The 14473-nt window shown below is 44.0% G+C and overlaps 1 protein-coding gene across 2 annotated transcripts in view; it reads right to left on the bottom strand.

Annotated features, from left to right (window-relative positions):
• The window catches only part of LOC141083823 (ubiquitin-conjugating enzyme E2 E2), a 278410-nt gene that overhangs the window by 40723 nt on the left and 223214 nt on the right, over positions 1–14473 (bottom strand). For both annotated transcript variants that reach the window (XM_073568279.1, XM_073568286.1), the window contains exon 4: positions 13366–13498. In XM_073568279.1, the coding sequence (XP_073424380.1) occupies positions 13366–13498 (133 nt within the window). The remainder of the gene's footprint in view (positions 1–13365; positions 13499–14473) is intronic.

The following is a 14473-nucleotide window of genomic DNA, read 5'->3' as shown; positions in this document are numbered from 1 at the left end:
TCACATGCTATACTATGTCCGAAAAATGATGACGTCGATTTTCTGAACTGTAAAGTAATGGATCGCATTAGTGGTGATTATACTGTATATACAAGTGATGATTCTGTCGATGCTGATGAGGCAGAGGAATGTGAAAACTACCCAGTTGAATTTTTAAACTCTCTGACACCATCAGGAATGCCATCACATCTCTTAAAACTTAAAATTGGCACCATTGTGATGCTATTAAGAAACCTAAACACCAAGAAAGGTCTCTGCAATGGCACTCGCCTCATTGTCATTGCCTTACTCCGCAACATCATACAGGCTAAAGTGATTACTGGCTCAGCTGAAGGAGACATTGTGTTTATTCCACGCATCGATTTGTGTCCTTCAGAAACTGGGTTACCTTTTAAATTAAAACGTCGACAGTTTCCTCTAAAACCTGCTTTTGCTATGACCATTAACAAATCCCAAGGACAGACCCTCAATCGAGTTGGAATTTTTTTGCCCGAACCTGTATTTGCCCATGGACAATTGTATGTTGCATTCTCCCGAGTAAAGCAACGCAGCAACGTTAGGGTCAAAGTGGTGGATACACCACTTCAAGGACAATTGCTACCTAATAGCCCAAAAATCTTCACTAGAAATGTCGTTTACAAAAATGTCTTACTTTAAACTATTTAAGTTGGTCCTAGAATTGATAGATATATAGATATATAAATAATAGTTACATTCTAAATAGATATAGATAATAGACTTCTAAGACTTCTATACATAGCTTGATATATGTTATATATATATATAAATATTTTAAGCAGATAGATATATCTTACACTAATTATCTCTTTCACATATATGTCATAGACATTTAAATCCATAAAAATATACATAGGTATAGGTATATATAGATTAAAAAAAAAAAGGCAAAAACAAAAAAAATTTAGGCAAACATACGTAGATTTCAACTACATAGCTAACACATACCTACATAACTTAGGTAATAATAATTAATTTTTTATTTATTAATAGAGTACTATTATTTCAATAGCACTTTACATACATCAGTAATACTGTCCTTCTTGAGGCTCACTATGTAAATATCTTATCCACATAAAAACATAGGTGTGATACATCTATCTACTATAATAAATGCGCTAAGCAGCTTCCGGGTTGTAACAACTTCCGTCCAGTTGTAACTGGTGATGTCACAACACACCTCTTGCCATGTTAACCCTCAACACACCACTCCTCCTCAACACACACTCCTGTCACCTTTCACTATCTCCACTAATGTCCACTCGCAGGATTTCAGAATACTCAAGATGGCGTGGCCGCAAGAACATGTCGCCGGCGTGGACAACGTCGGGATCAAGGATGGCGCCCGTGGAAGAAGATGTCGGGGAACGTGGAGCAGCGATGATGACGGTGTGAGTATGAGAGACGGAGTGAGAGAAAGGGTCGTATGTGGAGTGAAAGAGTGAGTGGACGTGAGTGGAGATGGTGAAAGGTGAGCGGAGTGTGTGTTGAGGCGGTGTGGTGTGTTCAGGAGGAGTGTGTGTATTGAGGGTTAACATGGCAAGAGGTGTGTCACTATCCTCTCGATGCGATAGCATCGGGCCTTAATCTAGTTCTAGTATAATTGCAATGTTTTTGAACAAACTGCGTATGAAAACAGTATATTTTTAAAAATAAGAAACACTCAAAATGCATGTTCCAAATTATGCACAGCAGAGTTTTCAACCTTTTTATTTTTATTTTGAACCAAAAAAATGGTCAATTGTGAAATTATAAGCATTATCAGCTTATTACAAAATGAAATCAAACAGTTTTCAAGTCAAAACTTTATTCTAGGTGATGTTACATTTGCACATAGGACCCCTTGTTCGAAAGATGCTTCTGAACTCTCTAGTCCATTGAATTTGTCAGTTTTTGGACGGTTTGTGCTTCAATTGTTTTGCATGTGGACAGAATACCCTCCCAGAGCTGTTGCTTAGATGTGAACTGCCTCCCGCCATCATAGACACTCCTTTTGATGATGCTCCAGAGGTTCTCAATGGGGTTGAGGTCAGGGGAAGATGGTGGCCACACCATAAGATTGTCCTCCCATAGCAGCCAGAGATGCAGATGTGTTATTTGCAGCATGAGACGGTGCATTATCATGCATGAAAATGATCTTGCTGCGGAAAGTACGGTTCTTCCTCTTGAACCATGGCAGGAAGTGCTGTTTTAGAAACTCCACATAGTTTATCTTTACCCCTTCAGGGATCCTAAAGGGGCCGACAATCTCTCTCCCCATGATTCCAGCCCAAAACATTACTCCATCTCCTCCTTGTTGGCACCTTAGCCGTGTTTTCATGGGGTGTCCATCAACCAGCCATCCTCCACTCCATCCATCTGGACCATCGAGCTTTGCACGGCACTCATTGGTGAACAAAACATTTTGGAAGTCAGTCTTCATGTATCGTTTGGCCCACTGGAGCCGTTTCTGCTTGTGTGCAGTGGATAGAGGTGGTCGACAGGATGGCTTACGCACAGCTGCAAACCTCTGAAGGACCCTGCATCTTGCTGTTCGGGGGACGTTGGAGGTACCAGCAGCTTCAAAAACTTGTCTGCTGCTATGACAAGGCATTTTTGCAGCTGCTTTTTTAACCTGACGCAATTGCCTGTTGGAAAGAGACCTCAATTTTTGCTCATCTGCACGCACACGTGTGTGCTGGGAATCAGCTACAAACTTCTTGATTGTGCGATGATCACGATGAAGTGTCTTGGCAATGTTGATTGTAGTCATGCCTTGACCTAAATACTCCACAATTTGTTGCTTCTCAGCAGCCGACACATCCTTTTTCTTTCCCATTTTGGCAAAAAATGTAGGATGCTTAATAATGTGGAACAGCCTTCTTAAGAAGTCTTGCCTTTATTTGGACACACCTGCCAAACTAATTTGCACAGGTATCTGCAATTGCTTTCAGTGATATAAAGAGCCCTGACACACAAAATGACAAACAAACAAATTCTAACCTTATCACTCCTAAACTTTTTGCATGGCAAAAAATAAGAGACCACTGCACAGCAATAATTATGAGACCATTCCATTCCAGTGTCAGCTGAATTCCAACCAGAGTACACCTCATTCTACTTAATGTGTTTCTGATTAGGTGATCACCTGAACCAAATCTGATTTAATGAAGGAAAGTATAACAAAAAACCCTGCTGTGGTGTTCACGATCCTCTTGCAATAGTACAAGCTGGATGACAAAACAAGTGCTAGCAATATCCCAAAAGAAATAGGAATGAAAAAAATAACTTTTAACCATGCCAAAGGAGTTGAAAAGAAAAGTCTTGAGTGAAGAAAAGAAGGGCTCAATTCTGGCTTTACTAGCAGAGGGATACATTGAGCGTCATGTTGCCTCCATCCTTAAAATTTCTAAGACAGCAGTTCATTACAACAAGGTCAGGCAGAAGACATTGGGGACAGTAAAGTTACAGACCGGCAGAGGGTGAAAACGACTCTGCACTGACCGGGATGACCGTCATCATATTTGAATGCCACGCAGCAACCGCAGAATGACATCAATTGACCTATGAAAGGAATGGCAAATGGCAGCTGGGGTGAAGTGAATCTTTGTGAAGGACATATGAATCAAGCTGTTCAATGTGTGGATGAAGGACCACCAAATCAAATCCCTGTCATGGCCAGCCCAATCTCCAGACCTGAACTCAATGAAAACATCTGTAATGTAATCAAGAGGATGATGGATAGTCGCAAGCCATCAAGCAAAGAAGAACTGCTTAAATATTTGTGCCAGTGTGGCGTCCGTCTGCAAGTCTGGGCTGCAGTAAGACAGCACCCCGAGCAACCCCGATACCCTTTACCCCTATACAGGGATCTGGATTTACAGCAGAGCCCAGGAGGTAGCTGTCTGAATAAGAGCAGCGGACCAGAGCAAGACAGTCGCCAGAAAGGGGTTAAAAAACAGGACCAAAATCGTAGTCAGGAATCCAAGTCTAAACCAGGTGGGCAGCAGAGATACGAAAACAGCAGACAGCAGCAGAGTCAAATTCAGGCCAAGGCCAGAGTCATAAACCGGGAGGGAGGCAGCGGTACAAAATCGTTAGGCAGTCGCAGCGTCAAAAACCAGGCCAAGGTCAGAGTCATAAACCAGGAGGGCGGCAGAGGTACAAAATCGTCAGGCAGGAGCAGAGTCAGAAATCCAGGCAAAGGTCAGAATCAAAGAAAGCAAATAAACTAGCACACTGGGGAAACCAAGACTATCTGGCGGCCTGCAAGACAGGCCCCAAGGTATTTGAAGGATCAGGCTATCCCTCATAGGTTCACAGTCTGATGATGTCATTTGGACCACCCCCAGGACCAGGCCAGATGGTGATACACCAACCCTTTCATGACAGAGGAGCGGAGGCTGCGCCCACCAGATGCCTGCGCAGGAGCCCCTTCTCTGTCACCACCACCCAAGGGGAAACCACGGCGCCTCCTAGTGGCCGAGGCAGGAACAGCCGTCCCCGAGTCTGACGGCGACGTGACCGCCCGGCGCCTCCCAGTGGCCGAGGCAGGAACAGCAGTCCCTGTGTCTGACGGCGGCGTGACAGTTCGGCGCCTCCCAGTGGCCGAAGCAGGAACAGCAGTCCCTGTGTCTGACGGCGACGTGACAACCAGGAGTGGCATAAGGTCACCCAAAAGCAGTGTGAGACTGATGGAAAGCATGCCAAGACGCATGAAAGCTGTGATTCAAAATCACAATCTTCCTGAGTTAAAACATTAGTATTGTTGTTTCTAAATGATTATGAACTTATTTTCTTAGCATTATTTGAGGTCTGCAAGCACTGCATTTTTTGTTATTTTGACCATTTCTCATTTTCTGAAAATAAATACAAAATTTAGTGCTTAGAAATTCAGAGACATGTTGTCAGTAGTTTATAGAATAAATCAAAAATATACCTATAAAGAGAAAAATCAGACAAACTGAAAATTTTGCAGTGGTCTCTTAATTTTTGCCAGAGCTATATATAAATATATGATGAAGAGACCAAAGCAGTCATGAATGTTTGCGGTGTAGCATCATTTATTTTATTTCTTTAGCCATTAAACGGTATCATAAAAGGCATAATATCTACAAGATTGTTATTTTGTTTCTTTTGCTGAAAGCAAATGATGTTCTGAGTGTGTAGGACATAATCGTCGTTTGTCATCTAAGCATTGGATTATACTAAGGCCGGTTTCACATTTGCGTTTAGGGCCGCAGCGTCGGCCTGCGCACGGGCGCTGCTAAGCCCCGCCCTCTGCTGCACCTCCACCGGTAGCTCCGCCTCCGGGCGCATGATACTGCATGCGTCCCCTATCTTTATCACTGAGGACGCAGGCCGTGCGCAGTATGCGTTTGGCGGCGCCTGCGTCCTTTTGACGGTGCGCCGAGCGCAACCAAATTGCAACAGGTTGCATTTGGCGCTGGTTGGCGCACCGTCAAAAGGACGCAGGCACCACCAAAACGCATACTGCGCACGGCCTGCGTCCTCAGTGATAAAGATAGGGGATGCATGACGCATGCAGCGTCATGCGCCCGGAGCCATGGCAGGGGGCAGGGCTTGGCGGCCGTGCGCAGCCCGACGCTGTGGCCGTAAACGCTAATGTGAAACTAGCCTAAGTAAGAAGAAAATTATCTATAAAACACCAGTAAATGATTCCTCAATATTAAAAGGAACATATCACAAATTGACCTGCTGGTCATTTTTTTCTTAACCCCTTTACTCCCAAGGGTGGTTTGCACGTTAATGCCCAGGCCAATTTTTACAATTCTGACCACTGTGCCTTTATGAGGTAATAACTGTGGAACGCTTCCATGGATCCTGGTGATTCTGACATTGTTTTCTTGTGACATATTGTATTTCATGTCAGTGGTAAAATTTCATTGATATAACTTGTGTTTATTTTTTAAAAAAATGGAAATTTGGCGAAAATTTTGAAAATTTCGCAATTTTCCAACTTTGAATTTTTATGCCCTTAAATCACAGAGATGCGGCACACGAAAAACTTAATAAATAACATTTCCCATACGTTTACTTTAGATCAGCACAATTTTGGAACCAAATTTTTTTTTTGTTAGGAAGTTATAAGGGTTAAAAGTTGACCAGCGATTTCCCATTTTTGCAACACCATTTTATTTTTTTACGGACCACATCACATTTGAAGTCACTTTGAGGGGTCTATATGATAGAAAATACCCAAAAGTGACACCATTCTAAAAACTGCACCCCTCAAGGTGCTCAAAACCACATTCAAGAAGTTTATTAACCCTTCAGGTGCTTCACAGAAATATTTTGAATGTTTAAAAAAAATGAACATTTAACTTTTTTTCACAAAAAAAATTACTTCAGGTCCAATTTTGGGCACACGTCAGAGCTCGGAAGGGAGACTTTGATGGAATGGTCTGCGGGTGTCATGTTGCCTTTGGAGAGCCCCTGATACTGTACATAAACAGTCGAAACCCCCAACAAGTGACCACATTTTGGAAACTAGACCCCCTAAGGAACTTATCTAAATGTGTAGTAAGAACTTTGAACCCCCAGGGGCTTCACAGAAGTTTATAACGTACAGCTGTACAATTAAAAAAATCATATTTTTTCCACAAAAATGATCTTTTCACCCCCAATTTTTATTTTCCCAAGGGAAAAACAGGATCCCAAAAGTTATTGTGCAATTTGTCCTGAGTACGCTGATACCCCATATGTGGGGGTAAACCACTATTTGGGCGCATGGCAGAGCTCAGAAACGATGCATTGCCATTTGAATTTTTTGGCTGGAATTGAGATCAAACGCCATGTTGCATTTGGAGAGCACCTGATGAGCCTAAACAGTGGAAACCCTCAATTCTAACTCCAACCCTAACCCCAACACACCCCTAACCCTAGCCTTAACCTTAATGGGAAAATGGAAATAAATACATTTTTTTAATTTTATTATTTTTCCGTAACTAAGGGGGTGATAACGGGGGGTTTGATTTACTATTTATGGCGGTTTTTATGTTTGGCAGCTGTCGCACGCTAAAAGACGCTTTTTATTGTAAAAATAGTTTTTGCATCACCACATTTTGAGAGCTATAATTTTTCTGTAATTTGAACCACAGAGTCATGTGAGGTCTTATTTTTTGCGGGACGAGTTGACGTTTTTATTGGTACCATTTTCGGGCATGTGACTTTTTTTATAGCTTTTTATTCCGATTTTTGGAACGCAGAATGGACAAAAACCAGCATTTCATGAATTTCTTTTTGGGGGGTGCATTTACACCGTTCTGCGTGCGGTAACATTGATAAAGGGGTTTTATTCTTCGGGTCAGTACGATTACAGCGATACCTCATTTATGTCGATTTTTTATGTTTTGGCGCTTTTATGCAATAAAACAATTTTATATAAAAAATAATTATTTTTGCATCGCTTTATTCTGCGAGCTATAACTTTTTTATTTTTTCGCTGATGATGCTGTATGGCGGCTCGTTTTTTGCGGGACAAGATGGCGTTTTCAGCGGTACCATGTTTATTCATATCCGTCTTTTTGATCGCGTGTTATTGCACTTTTTGTTCGGCGGTATGATAATAAAGCATTGTTTTTTGCTTTGTTTTTTTTTTTTAAGGGGTTCACTAAAGGGGTTAACTAGTGGGATAGTTTTATAGGGCGGGTCGTTATGGACGCGACGATACTAAATATGTGTAGTTTTATTGTTTTGCATTTTTTATTTAGAAAAAAAAGAATTTATTAGGGAACATTTTTTTTTAATTTATTTTGTGAATTTTTAAAATTATTTTTACACGTGTTTTTTTTTTTTACTTTATTATATTGTCCCGGGGGGGACATCCCTGTCTTTTGTCAGATCGCCTATCTGACACTTAGAACAGCGCTGTGTCAGATCGGCGATCTGACAGGCGCTGCTGCAGGGTTCCTCCTGCCTGCTCTCAGCAGGTTGTGAGGAAGATGCCTCCCTGCAGGACCCCGAAGGCCCCCGCGGCCATATTGGTTCCGGAGGCCTGCAGGGAGGAGGACTCTTGGAGCGACGCAGCACATCTCGTCGCTCCGGGAGTCGCAGAGAAGCATGGAGGGAGCCCCCTCCCTGCGCGCTTCTCTCCTATGCCCCCGGTACACTGCGATCATGTTTGATCGCAGTGTGCCAGGGGTGGTCCGTGACCGCCCCTGACACATAGTGCTGGGTGTCAGCTGTGATAATCAGCTGACACCCGGCCATGATCAGCTGCGCTCCCCCCGTGAACGCCGCTTATCGCGTGTGACGTAATATTCCGTCCTTGGGACTTAGGCCCCAGGTCATATGGAGGGAATATTACGTCCAATGTAGGAAAGGGGTTAAATATATTTTTCTAAAACTTTTTTGCATTTTTTTATGTACCGTATATACTCATAGAATCATATAGTTGGAAGGGACCTCCTGGGCCATCTGGTCCAACTCCCTGCTCAAAGCAGGATTCGCTAAATCATCCCAGAGAGATATCTGTCCAGCCTCTGTTTGAAGACTTCTATTGAAGGAGAACTCACCACCTCTCGTGGCAGCCTGTTCCACTCATTGATTACTCTAACTGTCAAAAAGTTTTTTCTGATATCTAATCTGTGTCTCCTCCCATTCAGTTTCATCCCATTTCTTCTAGTCTTTCCTTGTGCAAATGAGAATAAAGATGATCCTTCTGCAATGTGACAGCCCTTGAGATATTTGTAGACAGTTATTAAGTCTCCTCTCAGTCTTCTCTTTTGCAGGCTAAACATTCCCAAATCCTGCAACCTTTCCTCATAAGACAGGGTTTGCAGACCGGTCACCATTCTGGTCACTCTTTTCTGAACTTGGTCCAGTTTGTTCATGTCTTTTTTAATATCTGGCGCCCAAAACTGGACAGTATTCCAGATGAGGTCTGACCAAAAAGGAGTAGAGGGCAATAATGACTTCATGTGATCTAGACTGTATGCTTCTGTTAATATATCCTAGAATTGCATTTGCCTTTTTTTGCTGCTGCATCACACTGTTGACTCATATTCAGTCTGTGATCTATTAGTATACCCAAGTCTTTTTCACATGTGCTGTTGCTTAGCCCTATTCCTCCCATTCTGTATATGCTTTTTTCATTTTTATTGCCCAGATGTAGTACTTTGCTTTTTTCCCTTTTAAAAACCATTCTGTTAGTTGCTGCCCACTGCTCCAGTTTATTTATATCTTTTTGAATCTTCTCTCTCTCTTCTCTAGTATTAGCTATCCCTCCTAGCTTTGTGTCATCAGCAAATTTAATCAGTTTATACTCGTGTATAAGTCAACCCAGGTATAAGCCAAGGCACCTAATTTTGCCACGAAAAACTTATTGACTTGAGTATAAGCCGTATACCCATGCATTGTCCCTGCATCCCCAATCCTGGTATGCATGGTTCCTCATCCCCATCCTTGTATGAATGGCTCCTCATCTCTATCCTTGCCTGCATGACTCCTCATCCCCATCCTGTTCTGCATGGCTCCATATTCCCATCCTTGTTTGCATGGCTCCTCATCCCTATCCTTGTTTGCATGACTCCTTATACCCATCTTTGTCTGCATGGCTCCTTATACCCACATCCTTGTCTGCATGGCTCCTTATCTCCATCCTTGCTTGCATGGCTCCTCATTCCAATCCTTGTCTGAATAGCTCCTTATGTCCATCCTTGTTTGCATGGCTCCTTATGTCCATCCTTGTTTGCATGGCTCCTTATCCCCATTCTTGTCTGAATGGCTCCTTATCCCCGTCATTGTCTGCATCGCTCCTCATCCCTGTCCTGTTAGGAATGGTTCCTCATCCCTATCCTTGTATAAATGGCTCCTAATCCCCATCATTGCCTGCACGGTTCCTCATCCCCATGCTTGTCTGCATGGCTTCTTATCCCCTCTATCCTTGTATGCCTGGCTCCTTATCCCCTGTCTTTGTGTGTATGGCCCCCATGATAAAAGCATAAAAAAAAAAAAAAAGAACTCCTATTTACCTTCTCTGCGTGCCCTCGCAGCATCTTGTTCCGGCTTCTAGCAGCTCCAACGGTTGAGTAATCACGTGTTACCGCTCATTAAGGTAATGAATATTCACCCCCACCATCGCCTATAGGAGTGGAGAGAGGTGAATATTCATTACCTTAATGAGCGGGCACCCGCGCTAACCCAGCCACTGCTGGAAGCTGGCGGCTGCAGTTGTAACTGTGTGCGCTATAGGAGAAAAGAATATTCATTGCCAGTGCAGTGAATATTCATTTCTCTTTAGCAGCGGGCACAGTTAGAGCTGCAGGCTCCTGCCTCATGTGACCCGCTGCTCCGCCACTCCCCCTCCCCCGCCGGCTTCTGGGAAAATGACTCGTGTATGGGCCGGGGGAGGCATTTTCAGCACAAAAAATTGTGCTGAAAAACTTGGCTTACACACAAGTAGATATGGTATATGAAAAATGTACCGTATATTAAAAATAAAAAATAGAAATCTTGCAATTTTCAAACTGGCCAATGGGGCTTAATTAGATCTTTTTGTTGTTTCATGAAACAACACATGAACATTAGCCACAATGAACAGTCATAGCTAATCTTTTGTATTGAAGCATGTAATAATCATGTGTAAAGGTGACTGTGACGGGAGGGGCAGCGGAGTAAAGCCCCCCGTCACACACAGCGATCTCGCTAGCGAGATCGCTGCTGAGTCACAAGTTTTGTGACGCAACAGCGATCTCACCAGCGAGATCGCTGTGTGTGACACTTATCAGCAATCGGCCCCCTTGCCGGGTATCGCTGATCGTGCTCGAATGGCCTGGACATTTTTTTGATCGTTGATCTCCCACTGGCCAGCACGCATCTCTGCGTGTGGCAGTCGGGAGACCAGCGATCAGCGAGCTGGTAACCAAGGTAAACATCGGGTTTCTAAGCGCTGCGCTTAGAAACCCGATGTGTACGTTAGATACCAGCGCGCTGGTGCAGGGAGCTGGTAACCAAGGTAAACCTTGGTTACCAGCTCCCTGCCCCAGCGCACTGGTATCTTAATGTACACTGTTATGAATGGGTCACCAAGGAGGACAACAGGCCCAGGCTAAGCCACAGAAAACCAGAGAGGTTGGAAACTAAGCGGATTGCAGACCCCTGATCCTATCCACACAACTAGCAGTAGCCGTGGAGCGTACCTACAATGATCCTAGATGCCTCGGCACAGCCGGAGAGCTAACTAAGCCTAAAGCAAGAAAGGGGAAATCTAAACCGCCCCGGGGCAGACCCCAAAATAATAGATAGTCCCCAAACATATATTGTTGGTGAGACAAGATGAAAACACAAACACAGGCAGGAAAATACACTGAGCAAATGATGGGGCCCACACTGACTAGACAGGACAGGAAAGGAAAGACACTGTCTGCAATCACGCAAAAAACCCTGAAAAACGTCCAACATGTCTGATGCACAAAAAATACTGAAGTCGCATGACTTCGTCCCCACTATATCAGCACTCTGGTATATTCTGAAAGCAAAGCAAAAAGAGACCAATATAACAGGGGACAAAACAAACTGGCACAAGCAGTAACATATGGGCGGTGATTCAGCATAGCCCCAGCCGGAGCTGGCTGACCCGCACAAAGCAGAGATAGACAAAACCAGATCAAATGCAAACAGAATAGCAAATGAACCACTTAGCTGAACATGCAGGGACAGAGCAGGAGACATCAGACCTCAGAAGGAACAGGAAGAAAATCACCAGCAGGGATAAAGGGAGTCAGCTTTCTTAAATCCCAATCAGAAACCCCAGATCTCCAATCATCTTCCTCATTATCAGGTGGCAAGCCTCTGTCAATCAGATCAGCTCCACTACCTCCAGTAACCACCAGAGGGATCCCAGAAAGAGAACTCGCAACCCCTCTGTCAATCTGACCAGCTCCACTACCTTCAGTAATCACCAGAGGGAAGCCAGAGAGAGAATTCACAACAGTAGACTGCGGGTAACTAAGCGACGTGCATCGCTTGTTACCCGTGTGTCGCTGTCCTGATCGCTGCTGAGATCTGCCTGTTTGGCAGCTCATCAGCGATCCTGACAAGTTCATATCGTTGTCGGGATCGCTGGTGAGTCGCTATGAGTGACGGGGCCCTAAGTTGTGACTAGTGAATTCTGTGCTATCAGCTGTGGGTAAAGGTTTTACCTGTCATTGTAAGGCTACGTTCACACGTAGCGGAACTCTCGTGGAAATTACCGTGAAAATTCCATTCCGCGAGAAAATCGCATTTAAAAATCCCGCGATTTTCCCACGGAAAAACTAGCATTTTGCAAGCGTAATTAGCTTGCAGAATGCTAGCGTTTTCCAAGCAATCTGGAGCATCGCTTGGAGAACTGATTGACAGGTTGGTCACACTCGTCACACTCGTCAAACATAGTGTTTGACAAGTGTGACCAACTTTTTTACTACTGAGGCTGCCTATGCAGCATCAGTAACAAAAGATAAAAAATTAAAAAATAATAAAAAAAATAAAAAATATTGTTATTCTCACCTTCTGGCGTCCCGCGCAGCCTTCCCGCCTCTCTCCACGCTCCCGGTTCCAGTAATCCTTTGCGCGAATGACCGCGAGATGTCGCGCTCCCGCGACGTCATCGCAAATGACCGCGAGACGTCGTGCTCCCACGAGATCTCAACGTCATTGCGGTCATTCTCGCAAAGGACTACTGGGAACAGGAGCGTGGAGAGAGGCGGGAAGGCTGCGCGGGACGCCGGAAGGTGAGAATACAATATTTTTTATTTTAATTCTATTTTTTACAGGGATATGGTACCCAAAGCCCGGAGGACAGTCTCCTCTCCTCCGGACCGTGGGTACCATCCGCAAATGTTCTGCTTACTTTTCGCATGGTGTGCACAGCCACATGCGGGAAGTAAGCGGAACAATGCAATCCTATGGGTGCGGGATCGCCGCAATTCTGCTAAATTAATGAGCATGCTGCGTTTTTTACAGTGAAGCAATTCCGCCGCGGAAAAAAACACAGCATTAGCACAGAATTGCGGAATCCCATAGGATTGCATTGGATGCTTATTTTTCGCGGCAAAATTGCGCGTTTAAAACCGCGGCGAAAAAAACACGACGTGTGAACTCTGCCTAACCCTGGCTGTGATAATAAAAGTCCGAATCACCCCAAGTGGCCATTGTGCAAGTTGCAATATTCCTATTTTTAAAAAAAAAAACAAATTGTGATATGAAAAGAAAAATTGCTAATATTTACCTGTTTTACACAATAGGTCATTTTCTGATTATAGCTTGCTTCGGTCCCCATACAGTTTGCATATTGACATCAGCACAGCCTCTGTTTCCACAAACAATATAAGCTACAAATTGGTGACTTGATAGAGAATCACTTACTTTTGGTGGTTTGAATGGGTAGTCTGGTGAGAATGTGATGTCTAAGAAGAAAACACCACCTTCATATACAGAACCAGGAGGACCTAGTATAGTTGATCTCCATTCATATATGTTATCTCCTTTGGGTCCAGCACTGAAAAGAGAGAAAACAATGGTATATTAAGTGGGACGGGTAAATATCGTAAACATCTAGAGCATCGGATGAATGTATAAAATGGCAAGATTCATATAGAAACAGCGTGATCTAGTAGCTAGAGTAGTACATTAAATCATGTCAAGGATGCATGGTATAGAGTTAGGATTTGTTTTCACTTTACCTTCTATACCTGTAATCTCCAATAAGTCATCAATCCTGTTCAATCACTGATTAATAGTCAAGGTTGTAGATATGATAGAGACTATACAGGCAACTGCTGTATGGGTCAGGAGTAAAGACCCCTTTACATTTAGCGATGCACCAGCGATCCCCACAACGATACAACCCGGTTAGGATCGCGGTGCATCGCTAAATGGTCGCTAGTGAGCTGCCAAACAGGCAGATCTCACAGCGATGTAGCGAAGCAGCAATGGTAGTTACTCACCTTTCAGACGCGGCGATGATGACGTCCTCCCGCCCGTGTTCACGCGTCGCTCGTCGGCGCCAGCAGGGAGCCCAGCAGGAAGCGGTGGACGAGAAATGGTCGTGGACGATCTTTTGCGATCAGCGATAACCAGCGGGGGAGCCGGTCGGAGGTAAGTATCACACATAGCGATATCGCTAGCAATATCGCTGCTGCGTCACAAAATCGGTGAAGCTTTAGCGATATCGCTATGTGTAAAGCCCCCTTAAGAGCTTGAAGCTCAGGCTACTACTGTCCGCTTGTTAATGTTATCTGCTTGAGCATGGGATATAGGAAGTTTGGCCCCCAGCAATTTGCCACCAGCAGTTCTCCCCCAGGTACATTTCGCCCCTATCATTTCAAATGCTGGGTCGAAATAAGCGGGGGCGAAATGTCCCCGGGGGCGAACTGCTGGGGGTGAAACATCCAAATCCCCTATTAACTATTGGTGGAATTTTACCCCTCTTATAAAAAGGATGTTTAGTGGGAGTAATAAAAGCTGGGTCATC

This window comes from Dendrobates tinctorius, unplaced genomic scaffold, assembly GCF_039654945.1.
Source record: "Dendrobates tinctorius isolate UK_male_01 unplaced genomic scaffold, ASM3965494v1 ptg000005l, whole genome shotgun sequence".
Taxonomy (NCBI): Eukaryota; Metazoa; Chordata; class Amphibia; order Anura; family Dendrobatidae; genus Dendrobates; species Dendrobates tinctorius.
This window is presented reverse-complemented; position numbering and strand designations above follow the sequence as displayed.